Source organism: Carlito syrichta, unplaced genomic scaffold, assembly GCF_000164805.1.
Source record: "Carlito syrichta isolate Samal-C Ts95f unplaced genomic scaffold, Tarsius_syrichta-2.0.1 Scaffold301745, whole genome shotgun sequence".
Lineage (NCBI taxonomy): Eukaryota > Metazoa > Chordata > Mammalia > Primates > Tarsiidae > Carlito > Carlito syrichta.
This window is the reverse complement of record NW_007245841.1, coordinates 150154-169103: the sequence shown is the minus strand read 5'-3', so window position 1 is coordinate 169103 and position 18950 is coordinate 150154. Positions and strand designations below refer to the sequence as shown.

The window sequence follows — 18950 nt, the reverse complement described above, 5'->3', positions numbered from 1 at the left end:
ACCTGGTACCCAGATCTTGGTTTCTAAATACCATTCCCCACTGAAGGGAACCAGGGCTCTTTGAAGAAATAATCTGCGGCAGTGAAATTATAAGATGAGCCTGAAATAATCATTTGTGTCAAAAAGTAAATAAGTGCTCATGACATGATGGGAGCATGTCACAAAGACACAGAAGTGCTTAAGAGATTCTCACTGGTCACATATGGAACAATTTGAGCATCAAAAGAAATAATGATAAAAGGATTACAGCACACTGTAAAACAGGAAACCATGTGTCACAGTAATATAAATAAGTACATAGATAAATGGAAAGTTAGAGGAATGGGATATTTACATAAAGTATCATTCCACAAAATACTCACTTAATACAAAAGGAAAGAGTAACCTCACTGCAGAAACATCAGATGAATAAATCAAATGATGAAAGCAATCATCACCAATAGAGGGACAAATTGAATTCTGGATCATGAAAGCATATCAAAAATTGAGAGTCATTCTACAAAATGGATGGTCACTGTCAAAATAATACAAATCTAGGAAAGACTAAGGAGCCGTTTCAGACTGAGAAAGACCAGAGAGTCATAACTACTAAATGTAACATGTGATTCTGAACTGGATTGTTTTCTGCCAAGTGTGTTACTGAAACGGTTGGCAAAACTTGACAGAATCTTGGGATTAGATGGTAATGCTGCATCAATATTAATTTCCTGACTAATATCACAGACTAGGTAATCTATAAAGAAAATAAATTATTTGGCTCAATGTTCTGGATGCTGAGAAGTCCAAGAATATGGTGCTGGTATCTGGTAAGGGCCTTCTTGCTGGGTCATAGCATGGAAAAATGACAAGCAAGCACTTGAGACAGAGACACAAGAATGGGACCCAAACTTATCTTTTTTACCATGAGCCATCTATGAGGGCAGAACCCTCATGACCTAATCACCTCTTAAAGGTCTTGTCTCCTAATAGCGTCACAATGGCAATTAAAATTTTAACACATGAACTTTTAGGGAATGCATTCAAACCACAGCAATGATTATTTATGCTTATGTAGGAAATGTATTTGTTTGTATCTATCTATGGATGATGGAGCATAATCTTGACAAGTCAACCTCACATAGTTCAGGAAATTTTTAAAAATGGTTTTCTGAACCATTTCTACAACTGTTCTGTAAGTTTGAGATTGTTTTAGAGCAGAGAACAAAACACGTGTGCACACACACCTGTAAATTCATTTCCCTCTTCTGTGAGAGGCTTTGTTTGATTTTTCAGAGTTCAGATTGAAACAAGCTTGTAGTCTAGGCTCATCCTCTTTTTCCTCTCCTTATATTCACTATCAAAGACAGTTGTATTGAAGTCAAGAGGGCTCCGGAACATGCATTTCACCTGCTTGCTGTGTAGCTTACCAACTGGCTGATTTGAGACAAGTTTCTTCATCTTGTGGAACCTCAGTTTTCACATCTTTAAAGTGGGGTAGTTGGAAGATCAAATAGATAGCAAATAGATACAAATGTAGACTTATATTAGCACAAAGAATTACACAGGGTCGAAGAAATGACATTTGGATAATTCTGTGAGCAGTGTTCTTTTGAACATTTTGAAGGTGAATCTGTTTGCAATCAAATAATTTGTACAGCTTTGTATGTCATTATGTTGCTCAATTTCACTAATTAAAATGCACAGCCATCATCCTATATTGCATGCTGTTGTGCTTAGTTCATTTCTAACTTTCCATAATTGGAGGCTGCCATGTGTACCCAGTGAACATTCAATAAAATTAATTGAGGGTAATGATGATGAAGACAAGATCTATAGTGTCATCGTTATTTCTCCCAGCCACCTCCGCCCTCTTAGCTAGGATTGTTTGCATTTAAAAGCTGTTGCTATGGAGTTGAGGGGATAGATTTGCTGAGAGCTTATGGTATATGATCCATAAAAGGCGGTCATGGTAGGTGTCTCACTTAGTAGAAAATGTCAAACTTGGTGTGGGAGGATCTATTTGGCTCTTATGTTTGAGGCATATGCAGTGTCTTTTGTCCAACCCTACATGAATATCAAGCCTATTTCTGACATCTCCCAAACCCCCTCAGTCATGTATGCCCAGACCTCCCTGGAGGTAAGGGCTCAGCCTTGCTTTTGTTATTTAGGCCTTTTATTTCTTTCAGGAAAATCAGTGGAATGAGCTTCTTAAAACTCTGCACAAACTTCCCATCCCTGACCCTGGAGTGTCTGTTCATCTCAGCGTGGTAAGTGAGGTAGAATATTAACTATCCCTGAGAAACCATTTCATTATTAATGGTAAGAGGGAGTTAGTAGAACAGGATCATCTTCTGTCATCTGCGCTGCCCCCACCCTCACCCTTGAATACTGTGAGACCTCTGGGTTCAAGGCAGGCAAGAGAGTGGAATTTCTTCCTTTCTTGGAGACTCCATGAGGAACGGACAGGTCCTAAATGTCCCCAGGCCATCTTCCTATCACCAGCATCTCCTGGATCACAGATGCTAGGCTGGAATAGGATAGCTGGCCCTTGTCTGCCTCTTTAGTCCCTGTCCTGAGATCCCTGCATCACCCTTTGCCCTCCAGCACTGCTGTACATCTCCATTTGCTGAATGAAGTCCATCCTCTCTTTCAACATTGCTTCTTCCCTGTTTGCCAGGGTAACACATTTTTATCCTTCAAAACTCAACTCTGATTTTATTTCCAGAGAAATCCTCCCTTGATGCCTTGCAGGCTTAGCTAAGATTGCCTCCTTTGTCCCAAGCGTCTTGTACACTTAGCAGTACTTAGTTACAACATATTGGAATGATCAGTTTTCCTTTTTCCCTCATTGGACCACATGACCCTTGAGGACTGAGAAGAAGAGCACTTAGCGTAGTTCCTGGCCTACGGTAATAGTTTCTTTTAATGCTTATAAATATATACTACTACATGTTCTACAGTGTTCTCGGCGGGGAGGGGGTGGGTAGGAGGGGATCCTCTGAACTACCAGTTGGGAGTTTTCAGTCCTAGTCATCATCTTGCCAATGGCCTGTGTGACCTTAATCAAGACCTTTAACCTTGTGGACTTCAATTTCCTCATCTGTCAGATGAGGCATCAGAAGAGGTGTAGGAGATCTTTTCCATATTTCAGTTACTAGAATTCTCTAATTCCCTAGGTCAAAACCTTGTGATTACCTCCATCAGAATTCTCGGATGGACACCCTTTGGCCAGGTATTAATTATTATCCAAGGGCTGTTTCCCCTATGTCATAGGGCCTAAACATTTTAAAAGTTTTGTCTTTCAGCTTCATTAGAACCAGGTACAGTATTGGTATTCAGTTGTTAAGATATCTGCCCTCCTAAAGAATATTAATATTTCTTATAGGTTTTTCAGAGTGGTAGCAAAATTAAAAGCAGTGTTACTACCAGTAACCCACAATAGATCTACTATTTTATTGAGTTCCTAATTTATGCTAAATGCATATTTGTAATGTTCAAAATAACTCTACAAGATAGATATTAACATTCCCATTTTGTAGATACGGTGTATAATAAGAGATAAGATTTGGGTTTTCAAACCCAGGGCTAACTTCAAAGCCTATGTTTTTTCCCCATGCCATGTGTGTTGAAGGAGAGGGAGGGAAGGAAAAACAAACAAATGAATTTCAGAGGTTTTGCTCATTTTGATAGAGCATAGGAAAGAAAAAAACCTTTATACAAAAATTATCATAAAGTTGGGGAGGCTGTCTGAAAAAGTTGACAAATGAGCTTTAAAACAGCCCCAGTCATTGCTGTATAGCTAAGCAACCCTGCCTTTGTCTCTGTTCCTTTTCCTAAGCAGCTTAATCTCACTGCTTGAGTCTGTAATGACATCCGACAGGTAGCCGTGGAGTAGCCTAGCTGGGTCACCAGGAAGGGCCACTCCTTCCCCAATGGCTGCACAGGCTGCTTGTCTGCCAGGCCTCAAGGACAAGCCATCCCAGGGGCAGCAGGAACTGTTGGGGTGGTGCAGCTGTTTCATGCCAGTGGTTTCTAGGAATGTTTCTGACCTCCCATGGTCCCCAGCATTTCATGGGCAATGGAGCAAGACAGAATCTCAAAGGACAGCCTGGGGTCTACTTGGTTTTGGAATTGCATTTGCTCACTATTTACAATCCATTGCATCTGTAAAGGCAGTCACTTTTTCTTTCCTGTTACTAGGAATGCCTCTCTCCCTATTGCATTTCTGATTTTGAAGGGTTAGTCTCATCTAGGTTGAAATGTTGGAAAAATGGTAACCCTGGACTTTTTGTCTTTAGTCATTCACTGCAAGAGAATATTTCTATGTGTCTGACATAGGTGATTGAGAAAAACAGAAATGTAAGCTAGTAGTTCAGAGCAATAATAATTTTATTTACTGAATGCTAGGAACTTCTAATATATAATATTTATATATATTATATATATATAATATATATTTATTCTTCATGCCAGTTTTGAAGTAGTAGATATTACGATTCCCATTTACAGATTTAAAAACTGAGGCTCTGTGCTATATAGTGAAGGTGTTAAACTCACATAGCTATTAAATGGTTCGCATAGCTATTAAGAACTCTATGGACTGAGTTCTTTCTCTCTCACTGTGCCAAACCATTACTTGGTGACTCTATCACCATGTGACTATCTTTTATTGAACTGAACTTCTTGCCTTTTGGTATGGAGGTTGATATCTCATGGAGTCAAATTTGAACTTTATATTTTACTTTTCCTGTTTTAATCCTTATTGAATTAAGTATTTACTGGTTTCCATGCTACACCATCTCTACTGCAATACGTCATAGGTAATAATTTTGCATACATACAAATTTTGGAATAGTGCATTGCAGGAGGTTTTTTAAAGTTATCTTTTTAATTATTTTTTTTAGTTTATTATTTTAATTCAAGTTCCTTTAGCTGTAATTTTTCACATAAAAGTCCAGGTATTAGTCTTTTATAGTGGAAAGAGCACAACTCTAGTTGTTTAGTCCTTGATCTGCCACCTACTAGCTGTGTAACCTTAGACTGATTATATCTTTGAGCATTAATATACCAATTAGTAATATGGAGATAATATCTATCTTACAATATAGATATAGACATTAGAAGTAATATTTATAAAGTACTTGACATAATATTTTCCATATAGCAGCATTCAGTAAATAGCTGTTGAGTATCAGACAAGTAGCTCATACTATTATTGTTGTTACTGTCATTATTACACTTGTCCCAGGGCCTTTCATTTCAGAAGACCTATACAACTCATTCTTCTAGAGACCTACTTATGTTGCAATTACCCAAGAATAGGGATGGGAAGACTTCCTGAAATGTCACTTGGGGGTCCATGCTTGAACTTAGGCCATCCATAGCTAAGCTGACCTTCTCTGCATGTGACCTTTTCCTGGCCTTTGCACAATCCCATCTTTAATTGGCCAGCACCAGGCTCTTTCCATTCCTGCTTGCTATTGTCCTCTAAGTCTTTAGTAGCAGCAGAGGAGATGTCATCAGTTCAGCCTGTTGTCATTTAACTGAGGGACACATGCTTGTTATATACATAGAGATGCTTCATTGAAAGTTCTTTGAAGAGGTCGATTTTTCAACTCCACTGAGTCTCCAGCTCCCTTCAGTGCAGATCCCAGTGGAAATTTGGAAGTTTATTTGCAGAGTATGCTTAGTGGACAGAGTTTCTCCTCTGTTAGCCATCTGTAATGGTCCCACTTAGTAGTCCTTCAACTGGAGCTGTTCCTGACATCAGTTAGGTTTTTGGGACAGATTTTCCCACATTTTGTAGTTGGGTGTAATCTCAGATGCTGAAATGAAATGCCAGGTTTTATTAGTAAAGACCATCACTGAGTGAATCTAGTGATATTTTGTCCCTAGAAGCCATTTGCCTCATTGAACAATAAATTGTGAACTATCAGCACGTTTCGTATGTTCAGAAATCTGCAAACATCATATGGGAATTTAACCTTTAACTTCTTTGAGCTCTTCATTTATGTCTCCCAAAGAAGTTCATCTCTCATAGAAAAGAACCAAACTTATGATTTAACACATTTGGTTTAACCCAACAATATCCAAAAAAAAAAAAAAATTCCATGGATATTTCCTTACTCAGATGAGGAAACAGAGTTTCACTCATAGGAAATAGGAAACTGTTTCTTCATCTGAGTAAGGAAATATCCTCTGATTACTTACCTGAATTACGAGTAATGTGATTGTTATACATTTAGCAAAAATAAACAACTTTTGCTTTTCTTTTCCAGCATTCTTACTTTACTGTGCCTGATACCAGAGAACTCCCCAGCATACCTGAGAATGTGAGTACTTGGGAAGAAAAGTTAAATTTTTGTTTTTCTCTGTTTTATACTTATTTTTGAAATAAATAAAAGGATACTTTTAAAACTATAATTATAAAAATTACAGTTTTAAGAAAGAATGAATTATAAAAACAAGAAAAATATAAAAGCAAAATGTGTTATAAAAGCAAAAATCAATAGCAAATACTTGCAAAGTATAGAAAATATAAAGACAGAGGGATTGTTATTCATAATCCTCAATGTAATTACATACTAGCATGTTAATATTTCATTCCAGTCTTTATAGAATGTATTCTATTATAAAAGTATCTTTTCTATTTTCATTCGTAAGAATCATTTTTGTTTGTAACATTTCATTTGCTATATTTATTTAACTATTCCCTCACTGTTGAACATTTAGATTCTCATTTCTGCCATTTAAATGAAATGTTTATATTTAAAGAGTTTTCTATGTAGATATTTCTTTATTAGAGCTGATTTGCTCAAGTTTAATTACATTTCTATTTCTTATGTTTGTATATTCACTTTTCAGAGAATAAAATATTTGTGGGTAAAGTGTGAGGATCCCCATCCCTACCTCTTAAAGATTTAGCAGTAAACTAGAGTGTGAGAGAGCAGAAGGTTTATGTTTGCCTTCTGAACTAGCTGAATAACACATCCAGTCTGGCCTTGCTACACGTTTTCTAAATGTTTTACTCTGATTACAAATAGTACTATATACAATCAAATAAAGACTATCTACCACTTAGACACTTGATTACTTTTGAATAGTTGTAAATATGCATCACATAAAATTTACTATCTTAACCATTTTTAAGTGTACATTTCAGTAGTTTCAAGTACATTCATATTGTTGTGCAATCATTGTCCAGACTCTCTTGATCTTGCAGAACTGACATTCTGTACCCATTATGCAATAATTTCCCATTCTTTTGTCTCTTCAGTGGTTGAAGAGAACATCATTCTATGTTCTCTGTCTATGAATTTGACCACTCAACATAGTACCTCATATATACTCAGTTATTTCACTTAGCATAATGTCTTCAAAGTTCATCTATGTGTCATTGTTTCATAATAGCTTTTTTTTTATTTATTACTTTTTTTTTTTTAACTCACCACTGTACTAACAAAGAAGAATGGCTTTCTTTTTTAAGGCTGAATAGCATTCTATTGTATGTGTATACCACATTTTGTTTATCTATTCATCTGTATATCGACACTTGGGTTATTTTCCCCCTTTGGCTGTTGTGGATACTTTGAACATTGGTGTACAAATAACTATTTGAATTTCTGATTTCAGTTCTTTTGGGTATATCCTTGAATACATTGTTAGTTTTTTTAAGTACTGGAACACTTGGTAGATATTTTCATAACTACTATAGATTCTCAGAAAGGAAATTTTTCTCTTGTCTATAGAACAGATAAAAATGTCAAGTAATCAAATGTAATTAATGAAATTAGACTGTAGTATTGTGAATAGATAAGTCTTAATAAGTTGGGGTTGTTGGGTGTATCCATAAAGTTTATTATCTATATGATTAGGCTGTGGTAGAAGATGTTGCTACTTTTTTGTTTGACATTAATAAAAATTTAGACGCAAGTTCCCATATCAACAACAATAGCTAATATTTACTGAGTACTACTGCTTGTCAAATGATATATTCAGTGCTTTTCTCTATTTTCTCATTTACCCTCTCTGAACAAGCTTACGTGGTAACTACCATAATTATTCTCATCTTATATAAGGAAACAGAAGCCCTGAGAATTTAAGTGACAGATTCAGTGTCCTACTGCAAAGAATTTGTAAAATCAGAATTCAAACATTGATATTTCTGATTTTCAAGACTGAACTCTTGTATACTGTGCAATAGTTTTTGTCCATGATTTTTCCCTTTTCTCTCTCAAAAAAATTCCATTTAGCTGGGTCTGGTGGCTCATGTCTATAATCAGAGCACTTTGGGTGGCCAAAGCAGAAGGACTGCTTGAAGATCAGCCTGGGAAACATACCAAGACCCTGTATCTACAAAATTTAAAAATTAGCCAGGTATGGTGGCATGTGCCTATTGTCCCAGCTGCTTGGGAGGCTGAGGCAGGAGGATTGCTTGAGCTGAGGAGGGTCAGGGCTTCAGTGAGCCATGGTTACTTATACCACTGCACTCCATCCTGAGTAAGAGATCAAGACTCCATCTCTTTAAAAAAAAAGATTCCATTGAAATGATAAAAACAATATAAAATTAAGGGGTAAATGTCCCCTTAATGGTTGAAGAGGCTGCCATGATCCAGAAAGTTTGGGAATTTATGCAGCACAAAGGAGATGATCGCTGATACATAGCAGTCAATTCAGTGTAGACAATGGAGAAATCCAAAAAGAAGTGGAAACATACTATAAGAAGGACAGAAGTAACCCATAGCAAAAGGCTATTGGAGCATTATTTTGAAATGCCATGACACATTTATAAAAATTGATCATGTACTAAACCACACTGAACTTTTCAAAATGGAAAAAGTCAGACTAGGTGCAGTGGCTCACATCTGTAATCTCAGTACTTTGGAAGGCTGAGGCGGGAGGATTGCTTGAGCCCAGGAATTCGAGATCAATTCCTAGGAAATATAGGACTGGTGTCTACAAAAAATCTAAAAATTAGCTGGGCATAATGTTGTCCCACCTACTTTTGTCCTTTTGTCCCACCTATCTTTTGTTCCACCTATTCAGGAGACTAAGGTAGAAGGATCACCTGAGCCCAGGACATTGAATCTGTGGTGAGTTGAGATCACTCCACTGCACTCCAGCTTGATTGACAGAGTGAGACCCTGACTCAAAAAAAGAAAAGAAAAGAAAGAAAAGAAAAAATAAGAGTCTTCCAGATCACTGTCTTTTTTGCAGTGAAATAAAACTACAGATTAATAATAAAGTTTTTACAAAAACGTTCATCTACTTGAAATAGCAGTTGGATCAAAGAGGATTAAAAAAATTGAAGTTAGTAGTTATCTAAAAATTAATAACAATGAGAACACTACTTAAGAATGTGGCCAAAACCATAGTCAGAAGAAAAGTCATAGCTTTAAATGCTTTTATAGAAATAAGAAATTTAGAAAATAGTATCTTGACTTCTTGATTGAATGAGCCATAAAAAGGAATAGTAATAAAAAAGATGAAACTAGAAAAAGGAATTATAATTTAATTTATTAGGAAATATTGTTAAAGTAAAATTTAAAAAATAATATTTTCTAAAAGTGGAATTTTTTAAAAGAATAAAAAAGATTTTTTTTTTTTTTTTTTGATTTGGAGTCTCACTCTGTCATCCAGACTGGAGTGCAGCGGCCGCTCCCGGCCACTGCAGCCTCGACCTACTGGACTCCGGCGATCCTTCCGCCTCAGCCTTCCAAGTAGCTGGAACTACAGGTGCGTGCTACCATGCCCAGCTAATTTTTTTTTATTTATTGTAGGGATGAGGTCTTGCCAAGTTGCCCAGGCGGGTCTCAAACCCACGGGCTCAGGCAATCCACTCACCTCGGCCTCCCAAAGCACTGGGATTACAGGCTGAGCCACCGAGCCTGGCCAAGAATAAAATTTTAATCCAGTCTTCTTTTGATGGACAGCATGGTTGGTTCCAGGTTCTTGCTGTTGTGAACAATGCTGCAATAAACATACGTGTACAGGTATCTTCGATGGAATACTACGCAGCCATAAAAAAGAACAAAATCATGAGTTTCGCAGCAGCCTGGATGGAACTAGAGTCTATAATACTGAGTGATCTCTCACAGAAACAAAGATCTGAGTATCACATGTTCTCACTCATATAGTGGACCTTGAACATCTATCGTAATACTATAAGAAAAGGATTGACAGTGATGGAAAACTATGGGGGGGGGAGGTGGGATTAATGGTAGTCAATATCTGTCTGGGGATGGGGAGACACCCCTTATCAACAAGGGTGCCTAAACAATGCATATTTGTGTACCTAACTCTTAACTGTACCCCACAATTTTAAAATAAAAAATATTGATTTTAAAAAAGAATAAAAATTTAAATTTATTCAATAATTTGAAAATTGTGAAAATAGAACATTTGCTAGAAAAATATAAATGATTAAAGTCAATCTAAAAATTAGGCAATATAAACATAGAAAGATAACTTGAAAAATAACCAGACACAGTGGCTCACGACTGTAATCCCAGCACTTTGGGAGGTGGAGGCAAGAGGATTGCCTCCACCTCAGGGGTTCAAGACCAGCCTGGCAGCTTGGCAAGACCTCGTCTCTATAATAAACAAAAAAAATTACCTGGGCATGGTGGTGTGCACCTGTGGTTCCAGCTACTTGGAAGGCTGAGGTGGAAGGATTGCCTGAACCCAGCAAGTCCAGGCTGCAGTGGCCATGAGCATGCCATGACACTCTAGCATGGATGACAGAGTGAGATTTCGACTCAAAACAAACAAAAAATATTTTCTTTGGGACTAGTCTGTTTGTTTTTGCATAGGTAGTATTTGCTCTATTACCAGTGTTCTGGAAGCTGGATGGGAATGGTGGGTTATGGTGTTTCGACATCTAGTATGGATACCTTCATTTAATCCTCAGACCTTTCTGGTTCAGATCCATCTAGAAAGCAACTGTTGGGAGCTGGCCACTGAGCGTTAGGGATCAGGAAGGACCGTTGACCCTGAGACCACTAGGATGCGTTGGGAGCTATTGACCCCATTTCCTCCCCCTTTCTGCTCAGCACTAACCAGATTAAGCTCCTGTGAACTCAAAACATAAAAACTCTTTAGAAGCTCATTGCTCCCATTCTTCCACAAACTGCAGTTTTGGCTTTCAAACAACTTATAATTCAAACTCGGGTCACATCTAAGAGCCTTAGTATTGGTCACAGGCTTCTGGGTCATGATCTTAGGATTTATTGAAGTTGAATAAATGGATTAAGGTTTCATCGATTAGGTTATGGGATTATATCTGAAAGAACATCCGGTGGGTGGGGAACGCCCCTCACATACCCGACTGTGTATAAAAGACCAACTGTAATTCCCAATAAACGGATTCTGCACTAGACAGGGGTCCAGTTCCTTTCTTTCTCTCTCTCTCTTTCTCTCTTTCTTCTTCCCCCCCAATCGCCAATGTCGTCTCCACCTTTGGGGTACCCTGAACCCGGCTGGAGCAGGACTCCTGCAAATGGTGCCTGAACGTGGGACCTCAAGGATCTAAGAGCCATTAATGCCACCATGGAGGCTATTGCATCCCGGGCTGCCATCTCCGGTTGCTCACAGGATGCATCAACTCCTGTTTGGATTCCTGATTGATTTATTCGAAATGCCCCTGCTAACCTGAAGACTGAGATGGGTGGCATGGACCCTGTAGACTCAAAGGAATAGATGTGGAGCAATGCATACCAACGATTACATGCTGAACAGGATTTGCAACACTCGGCTAAACAAGAATTGCACCATCCACCCTGCCAGCCAGAGGAAGGAGGAACACTGACACACCAGATGAGAGAACTTTCATTGCAGAACAAAAACTTCCCTCTCAGATTATCCCAAAATCAAGACAACACACTATCAGATGCTGTCTAAAAAGTATAACAACGTCTTCAGCGTCCGTCGTTCCCAGTTACCAGCATGGGAGCAAATAGAATTTCTGGCAGAAGAAGCAGGAGATATGGTAACTTCACAACATGCTAAAAACATAAACAAAATAAGGGTTTTCACTTCCTTTGTCCTCTCCTATTCCTCCTATAACTCCAATTCCTGCTTTCCCTACTACTCTTGTTTTTTGTAATCTGTTCTGAGTCCCTTCGCCTTTATCTGGGAAGGAAGGGCAGGCATCTATGACCGTGGCGCCTAGCTCTGACTTTCAGTCTTTTTCTTTAACCTTCGGAGAAGGGGCAGGTGCCAAAGGCCATGGCAGTTGTCCCCAGCCTCCAGTCTTTCTCTTTTAACTTTGGAGAAGGGTCGGGTGCCAAAGGCCGTGGCACCTAACCCCAGCCTCCAGACTTCTCACCCCCCTTTTTTTTCCCACCCACGTCTCTTCTCCAGCAGGTGGCTCGGACAAAGGACTTATGAAGGAAGCTCTTGTTCACCTCTCATTTGTTTCTAATAACACTGAGAAGGACTGGCTGATCATTTCACGAGATTTTGGCTATTCAATATGGAGAGACTGTATTTATGACTCTAAAGTGGACTATTTTTTACCCTGTGTAAAACTTGACCTTATACTTCAAGGTTAGATGGGGAAAATCCCATCTCTGCTAGATGGCATATTAATGAATGGGTACCTCCAGTGTTAACATTGACCATAAAACATCAAAATGATGTTTACAATTTGTCTGGTAAACAAGTGTATTAACTAATTGTTTAACTGATGTTTCTTGTAAGGGATTTGTTGTTCTCAGACAGCCTCTTGTGAATATGGTTTAAAAACACTGTCGGAAAAGATTTTTGGAGTTACAGCCTTAATAGCTACTTTTCAGCTGTAGCATTACCTAAGGAAGTTCATACAGCTACGTTTGCTGATCGGCTATCTAAAAACATTTCTATTGCCGTAGCTATTCAGGAAATCATAGACCAAAAGTTAGAAAGTAAGGTTAGTGCTTTGGAGGAAGCAGTTTTGGCAGTAGGGCAAGAACTTGTGACCTTAAAAATAAAATTGACTCTCCAGTGTCACTCTGAGTTTAAATCTATCCATACTTGGGACAAAGTAACTTGGGTTTGGAACCATTCAGACCTGAGTATAGACCTTACTAAATTACATCAAGAAATTCAGGCATCATTTGCTAATCAAAAATCATTAATGTCTATACTCATCAATGTGGGAATTTGCGGAGCAGTGATTCTTTTGTTGCTGTGTTTACTCCCAATCATCTTCAGAGTGCTAAAGAAGAGCAATACGGAGTTTCATGGTTTTGTGCTAAAAAATAAAAAAGGGGGAGATGTTAGGAGCCGGCCACGGAGGCCCATTGAGCGTTAGGGACCAGGAAGGGCCATTGACCCCGAGACCACTAGGATGCGTTCGGGAGCTGTTGACCCCATTTCCTCCCCCTTTCTACTCAGCACTAACCAGATTAAGCTCCTGTGAGCTCAAAACATAAAAACTCTGAGACCAGGACGAGCACAAGCTAACTTTAGAAGCTCATTGCTCCCATTCTTCCACAAACTGCAGTTTTGGCTTTCATACAACTTATAATTCAAACTCGGGTCACATCTAAGAACCTTAGTATTGGTCACAGGCTTCTGGGTCATGATCTTAGGATTTATTGAAGTTGAATAAATGGATTAAGGTTTCATCGATTAGGTTATGGGATTATACCTGAAAGAACATCCGGTGGGTGGGGAACGCCCCTCACACACCTGACTGTGTATAAAAGACCAATTGTAATTCCCATTAAACGACTTCTGCACTAGACAGGGGTCCAGTTCCTTTCTTTCTCTCTCTCTCTCTTTCTCTCTTTCTTCTTCCCCCCAATCGCCGACGCTGTCTCCACCTTTGGGGTACCCTGAACCCGGCTGGAGCAGGACTCCAGCAAGCAACTACATATTCTTCTGGAGAAATGCAGGGAAACCGGTTTACTAGCTGAGTGAGCTGGGAGAGGAGAATATTGAGATCAAGTTATTCCTATTTTTATCTGCACCCTTCCCCTAGCCTTCAGAGGTTTTAGGTGTTTCTAGTTCCTGAGCCTTGTTGGAGTTCTGTGGTATGAGTTGGGCTTATGCTTAGTGCTCTGCCTACCTGTCCAACCTTAGCTTTCAGCTTTTCTTTTTAACCTCAGTTGGCATGTTTGACAGCTTGGGCCAGATAGTTCTTTGTTATATGGGCTATTTTATGCATCATAGGATGTTTAGTAGCATCCCTGGACTCTACTCATTATATAATGGTAGCATACCTACCTCTAGCTGTGACAACCAAAAATGTCTCCAGGCATTGCCAAATGTCCTCTGGAGGACTAGTGGCCCTTGACTGATCACTACCTATTTTGTCAGTCTGCTTTTTGGCTTCCAAAAGTTTAACATTTCTCTCTCATTATTGTCTCTTCTCCTGTTCTTTGAGGTCTATGCCTTTTAAAATTCTTTTACTGTGACTTTTTCTGAAAGGGAGGCATCATGAGAGAGAAAAGATAAATGAATGCTTAATCCACCATATTTTACTGCGTTTTAACTATGCTTTTCCTTATGGACATTTAGATTGTTTCTAATGTTTTTCTGTTACAAATAATATTATGATAAAGATGCTTGCCTAGGTAAGGTCCATCTTTGGTATTATATTTATTTTAAGAACCAGTAATTTCTTAAAAACTTAATTTTATGGTATCTGAAAGTTCTGATAATTTCTTAACCTTCCAAACAACAATTATTGAGATTAGTAATAGGTTTCAAAAGCTGTCTTCTCCATAGCCTCATCTCCAATTCCTGTCTGCAAATATACCACCTCTCTTGCCCTGCCATTTTATAAATTTATATTCCCTCTGCTGGTTTTGCCACTAATGAATCAATTCCGTGCATATGACCCGTTGTCCCCTAAATCCTGCTTTGCAAACCTGTAAAAGGCTGGCATTGTTTGTTTCTAAGCAGAATAGTAATATCAATCTGCTAGACTCCTAACATATATGATTTCATTTTAATCCTTACAGCTACTCAGAGAGGTAGATGTGAGCCCCATTTTACATGAAGGGAGTTCAGACCTCACAGCCTGAGGTTGCATGCTCAAAAACTGCTCCTAAGTGAGGCGTTGCAACCCAGGTTTACAAGGTTTTGTTTTCATTATACCCCCTGCCACCCTAGAGTTGACTTGTGATATTCAGGAGGGAAAAAAAGGAAAAGAAATGATATTTTATCTAGCAAACAAAAAATGAAACAGGAAAGCTTTTTCTTTAAGGAAAATTTGAACTTTTATAGGACCAATTTATGTGATTTTTGACACAGAATCGCTATTGAACTCTAGCTATGTTGAAATTTTCATTTTAATCTCTTGGTAATTTTTCAAGGTTTAATTTAAAATTAGTAAGTTGCTGTACTGTAAATTGAAACAAGCAATAACTGAGAGGTTGTTAGTACTATATAATCTGGTATAGTGGAAAGAACATGAGTTTTGGAGTCAGTTAGACACGGGAGTTCACTACCCTGGGACCTTGTGCTCTTTGCACCTCAGTGTTGTTATCTAATAAAGGAAAATGTGAGAAAATATTCAATGTAAAGTTCCAAGTACAATGCCCAGTGTGACAGAGATGCTGCTTTCAATGTTCCTTGTCTTTTTCTCCTTTTCTTGACTTTCCCAGAGTTCTAGTTTTAACCTTTCTTGAGGTCTGAGTTGTGACTGAGGGCTAAAGAGCATTATTCCCTGGAGCTTGTCTTTTCCAGGTTTTTGCTTACATTCTTGGTTGTGAAGATCAGTACTTTACCTTTCATTAGGTGTATATTTCATGGAGCCCCAAAAATCTCTTAGTAGGCCCTGTTGATACCAGAATTTCTGAAACTTGGAACTGATGTGGCAAGTAGAGTCTAGTGCCTGTAATATAGAAGGTGTTCTGTAAACATTGATTGGTTATCTCCTCTAAGGAACAACTGAACTTAAGAGAATAAGCAACAAAAAGGATAAATGGACTTTGGGATATGAAACTTATACAATATTTTGTCACCAGAGAGTCATGTTCTTCTGGGCAGCTTCAGAAAAGGGTTAATGAACAAAAAACAAAGGAGGGAACTAGTATTTATTAAACATGCACTGTAGATAAGATCAGGCACTATTTGTTATGTTATGAAATCTTTACAAAAGACTTATGGTATGGTTGTCCCTTTTCTAAAGAGGAAATGAAGCCCAGATATGTGAAGTACCTTGCCGAACCAGAAAGTGCTAAAATCAGTATTCACACCTGGGTTGGGTGAGCCCAAGCATTGAGATGCTGTTGGGTCTGGGGCCTTCAGCTCCATGGTTCCCTATATCCATCTAAGATAGCAGTCGCCATAAGTTTAAGTTTTATAATTAATTGTGTGAATATTTGGTTAATCTCCTCTCTTCTCCCATAAGGATAGGGATCAGTAGTTTTTCCATCACTGCATCTTTGTAATTAGTTCTATACCTAGAACAACATAGATACTCAATATATATTTATGGAATTAATGACTGAGTGAATGAATGAATTAATGTGTAGCCACTCCCCGGAGATGGAAAAGAATAGTTCCTTTCAATTGGCTTTTGGGCCAATTTGTTTGCAAGGCATTAATGAAAAGCAAATGTGAAAAATGAATTCTTTTCACTTTCAGATCCCCATTGAAGTTAATTCTCATTATTTCTACAATTTCTTTGTATAAAAAAATATGTATATGTCACACACACACACACACACACACACACACACACACACACACACACACACACAAAACTATCACTATGTAATTGCTCATCAGGGTTTTCTCTGTCTGTCAAGATAACACATGTAGGAGTGAATTTCATGCAGGCAATAATTAAATGAGCATAAATCTTTATAAAATTTAAACAATTGACCTGCATTTTTAAAAAGTCTCAGATCACGAACAGATATGTAGTAATAATTACATTTTAAACTGCTATATAAAGAGCTTTTTAGCAGTAGGTTTTGAAGTTTAATTTTTATTAATGGATAATCATATAGACCTTCATTTGGAATATTAAAAACCTGTGTTAATTATCTGGCTGATGTCATACTAAGTCCTTAATGATGCAAAGAAAGCAGTTAGAATGGACAGTTACTTATAACATTGCCCAGACTCCACTTTGTCAAAAGATGCCCTGTGATATAGGAGAGATTTATTAATTCATCACTACTTTCAAAAATAAACAAAGTTGAGGTAGAAGGAAAGACTTATTATCAAGAACTGAGATTATAGAGAATTCCATTTTTGCTCTTAAGAATTGTCAAGTAATAGTTTCTTCTAATAGTTTCTCCACTCACACAGAGGCATAAAAATTGACCTCTGGGTAAGCTCTGCTTTCTTTCCTGTAATGTATTTCTCTGATTTGGTTGCTTATATGAGTTTGTGGGATTCTTTCTTATGCAGATTGTTTTAGAATCCAAATTTATCATTCCTTTTAAGGAATCCCAGATAACCAAAACTCTTCTTTTGTAAAAAAATTAATTGAGGATTTAAAAATTTTATATTATGATAAAATAATTTGAATAGGAGTTATTTCAGTAAACAAGGCCTATTGACAAAACCACAATTCTTGCATTGGAAGCTTCCTCCAGACACAAGACAGTGAATTTTTGTCATTGGTACCATGTATGAAGTGGAAAGTCACAAAGACTAATAAAATGACAGACAGTGGGGCGGACCAACATCTGTTTCAAAGACTCCAAGGAGTACCCAGCTTAGAGTCGGCTCTTTGGTTAGAGGATTATCTCATTTCCCTAAGGTGTTGAACCTAAGACGCTTTTTCTGTAAGCCCCACCATATCCCCTTCCAGCCCCAACCCATTCCGACTCCCTCCATTACCCCCACCCCCACCCCCACCCGCTTTACAACCTCAGGCATGGATCACAGTTAGCCTGAAGTCCCCAGCCACCTGGGTTGGCACAGGAGCCAGTAGGGACAGCTAGAAGGGAGTAGCCATTATGAGGCTTCTCCTGGGAGGAATGGGGTTTGCCAGGTGCCATTCCTCTCCTCTTTGTCTGGATTTAGAGCCACAGAGGGTTAGCACCAGATATGACTCACCAACATTTTTTGTAGAGATGAAAAACAAGCTTAAAGAGCCTAAGGAACTTGTACATTGTATGCCTCTTCTGAAACGCAACTTCCGGACTCCTCTGTCCAGGGTTCTTCCTCAAATTTGAGCCCTTTCCAACCACGGTAGTGGTCAGCTTTATATCCCTGCTACATAGCTTTACATGGCCATAAGAAATGTTAGGGGCAATGCTATATTCTCATGGGAATGTAAATGCAATTAATGTATATGCAGTTGAAATAATGCTTAAGCTCCATGAGTAGAAAAGGACTGTCCTTAAGCCTAAATACACACTAGCACTAAGAAAATCAAGACCTTTTGAGCACAGAAATGGGTAAGAAACTAGTCCTCTAAGCAAGGTTTTCCTTTCCAACTAGGTGAGTCACACAGAGATGTAATAGGCAGAGAATGAAGGGGGTGGTTACTTAGGCTTAGCCTTGGTGGCATTATAGTCCAGGACTCTAGGTCTAGGGGTAGGTGGCCAGGGACACCATGTTTCACAGGAATGATAGTACTTTAGAAGGAGGATTTATCTTTATTAAGTGAATGGACTCAGTCTTTGAAAAATTGTTGGGCAAGTAGACAAGTATGGCACATACTAACCTGGAAGTCTGGAAGTCTTTCAAAATCTTTCCTCCCTCCTTTTCTAAGTCTAATTAACTGTCAAGTCCTGTGATTCCACTTTACAGGTATTGTCACATCCATATTTAATGCTTTTGTCTGAATTGTTTGTTTATATATTTTAATCATTTCTTTCTCGTAATATGGCAGTAGCCTGTTAGTTGGCTGTCCTGCCTCCTGTTTGCCCTCTCCTATCCATCCTCACAGGGCCTCTAGGAAGATCTTTCTGAAACACAAATATGATCATGTTATGATCTTTCAGCATTGCCCTGTCACCTGTGGGGGTTAAGTCTGGGCTCTCATGGGACTGGAACTTGGCTCTCCTGCGGCGCGC

At 38.4% G+C, this 18950-nt stretch overlaps 1 protein-coding gene across 1 annotated transcript in view; it reads left to right on the top strand.

Annotated features, from left to right (window-relative positions):
• Positions 1–18950, top strand: part of LOC103257447 (DENN domain-containing protein 1A) — a gene marked incomplete at its 3' end in the record, with an annotated part of 387709 nt that overhangs the window by 221157 nt on the left and 147602 nt on the right. The window contains exons 6-7 of the mRNA XM_008055157.1: positions 2166–2246; positions 6258–6311. Coding sequence (XP_008053348.1) covers positions 2166–2246; positions 6258–6311 — 135 coding nt within the window. The remainder of the gene's footprint in view (positions 1–2165; positions 2247–6257; positions 6312–18950) is intronic.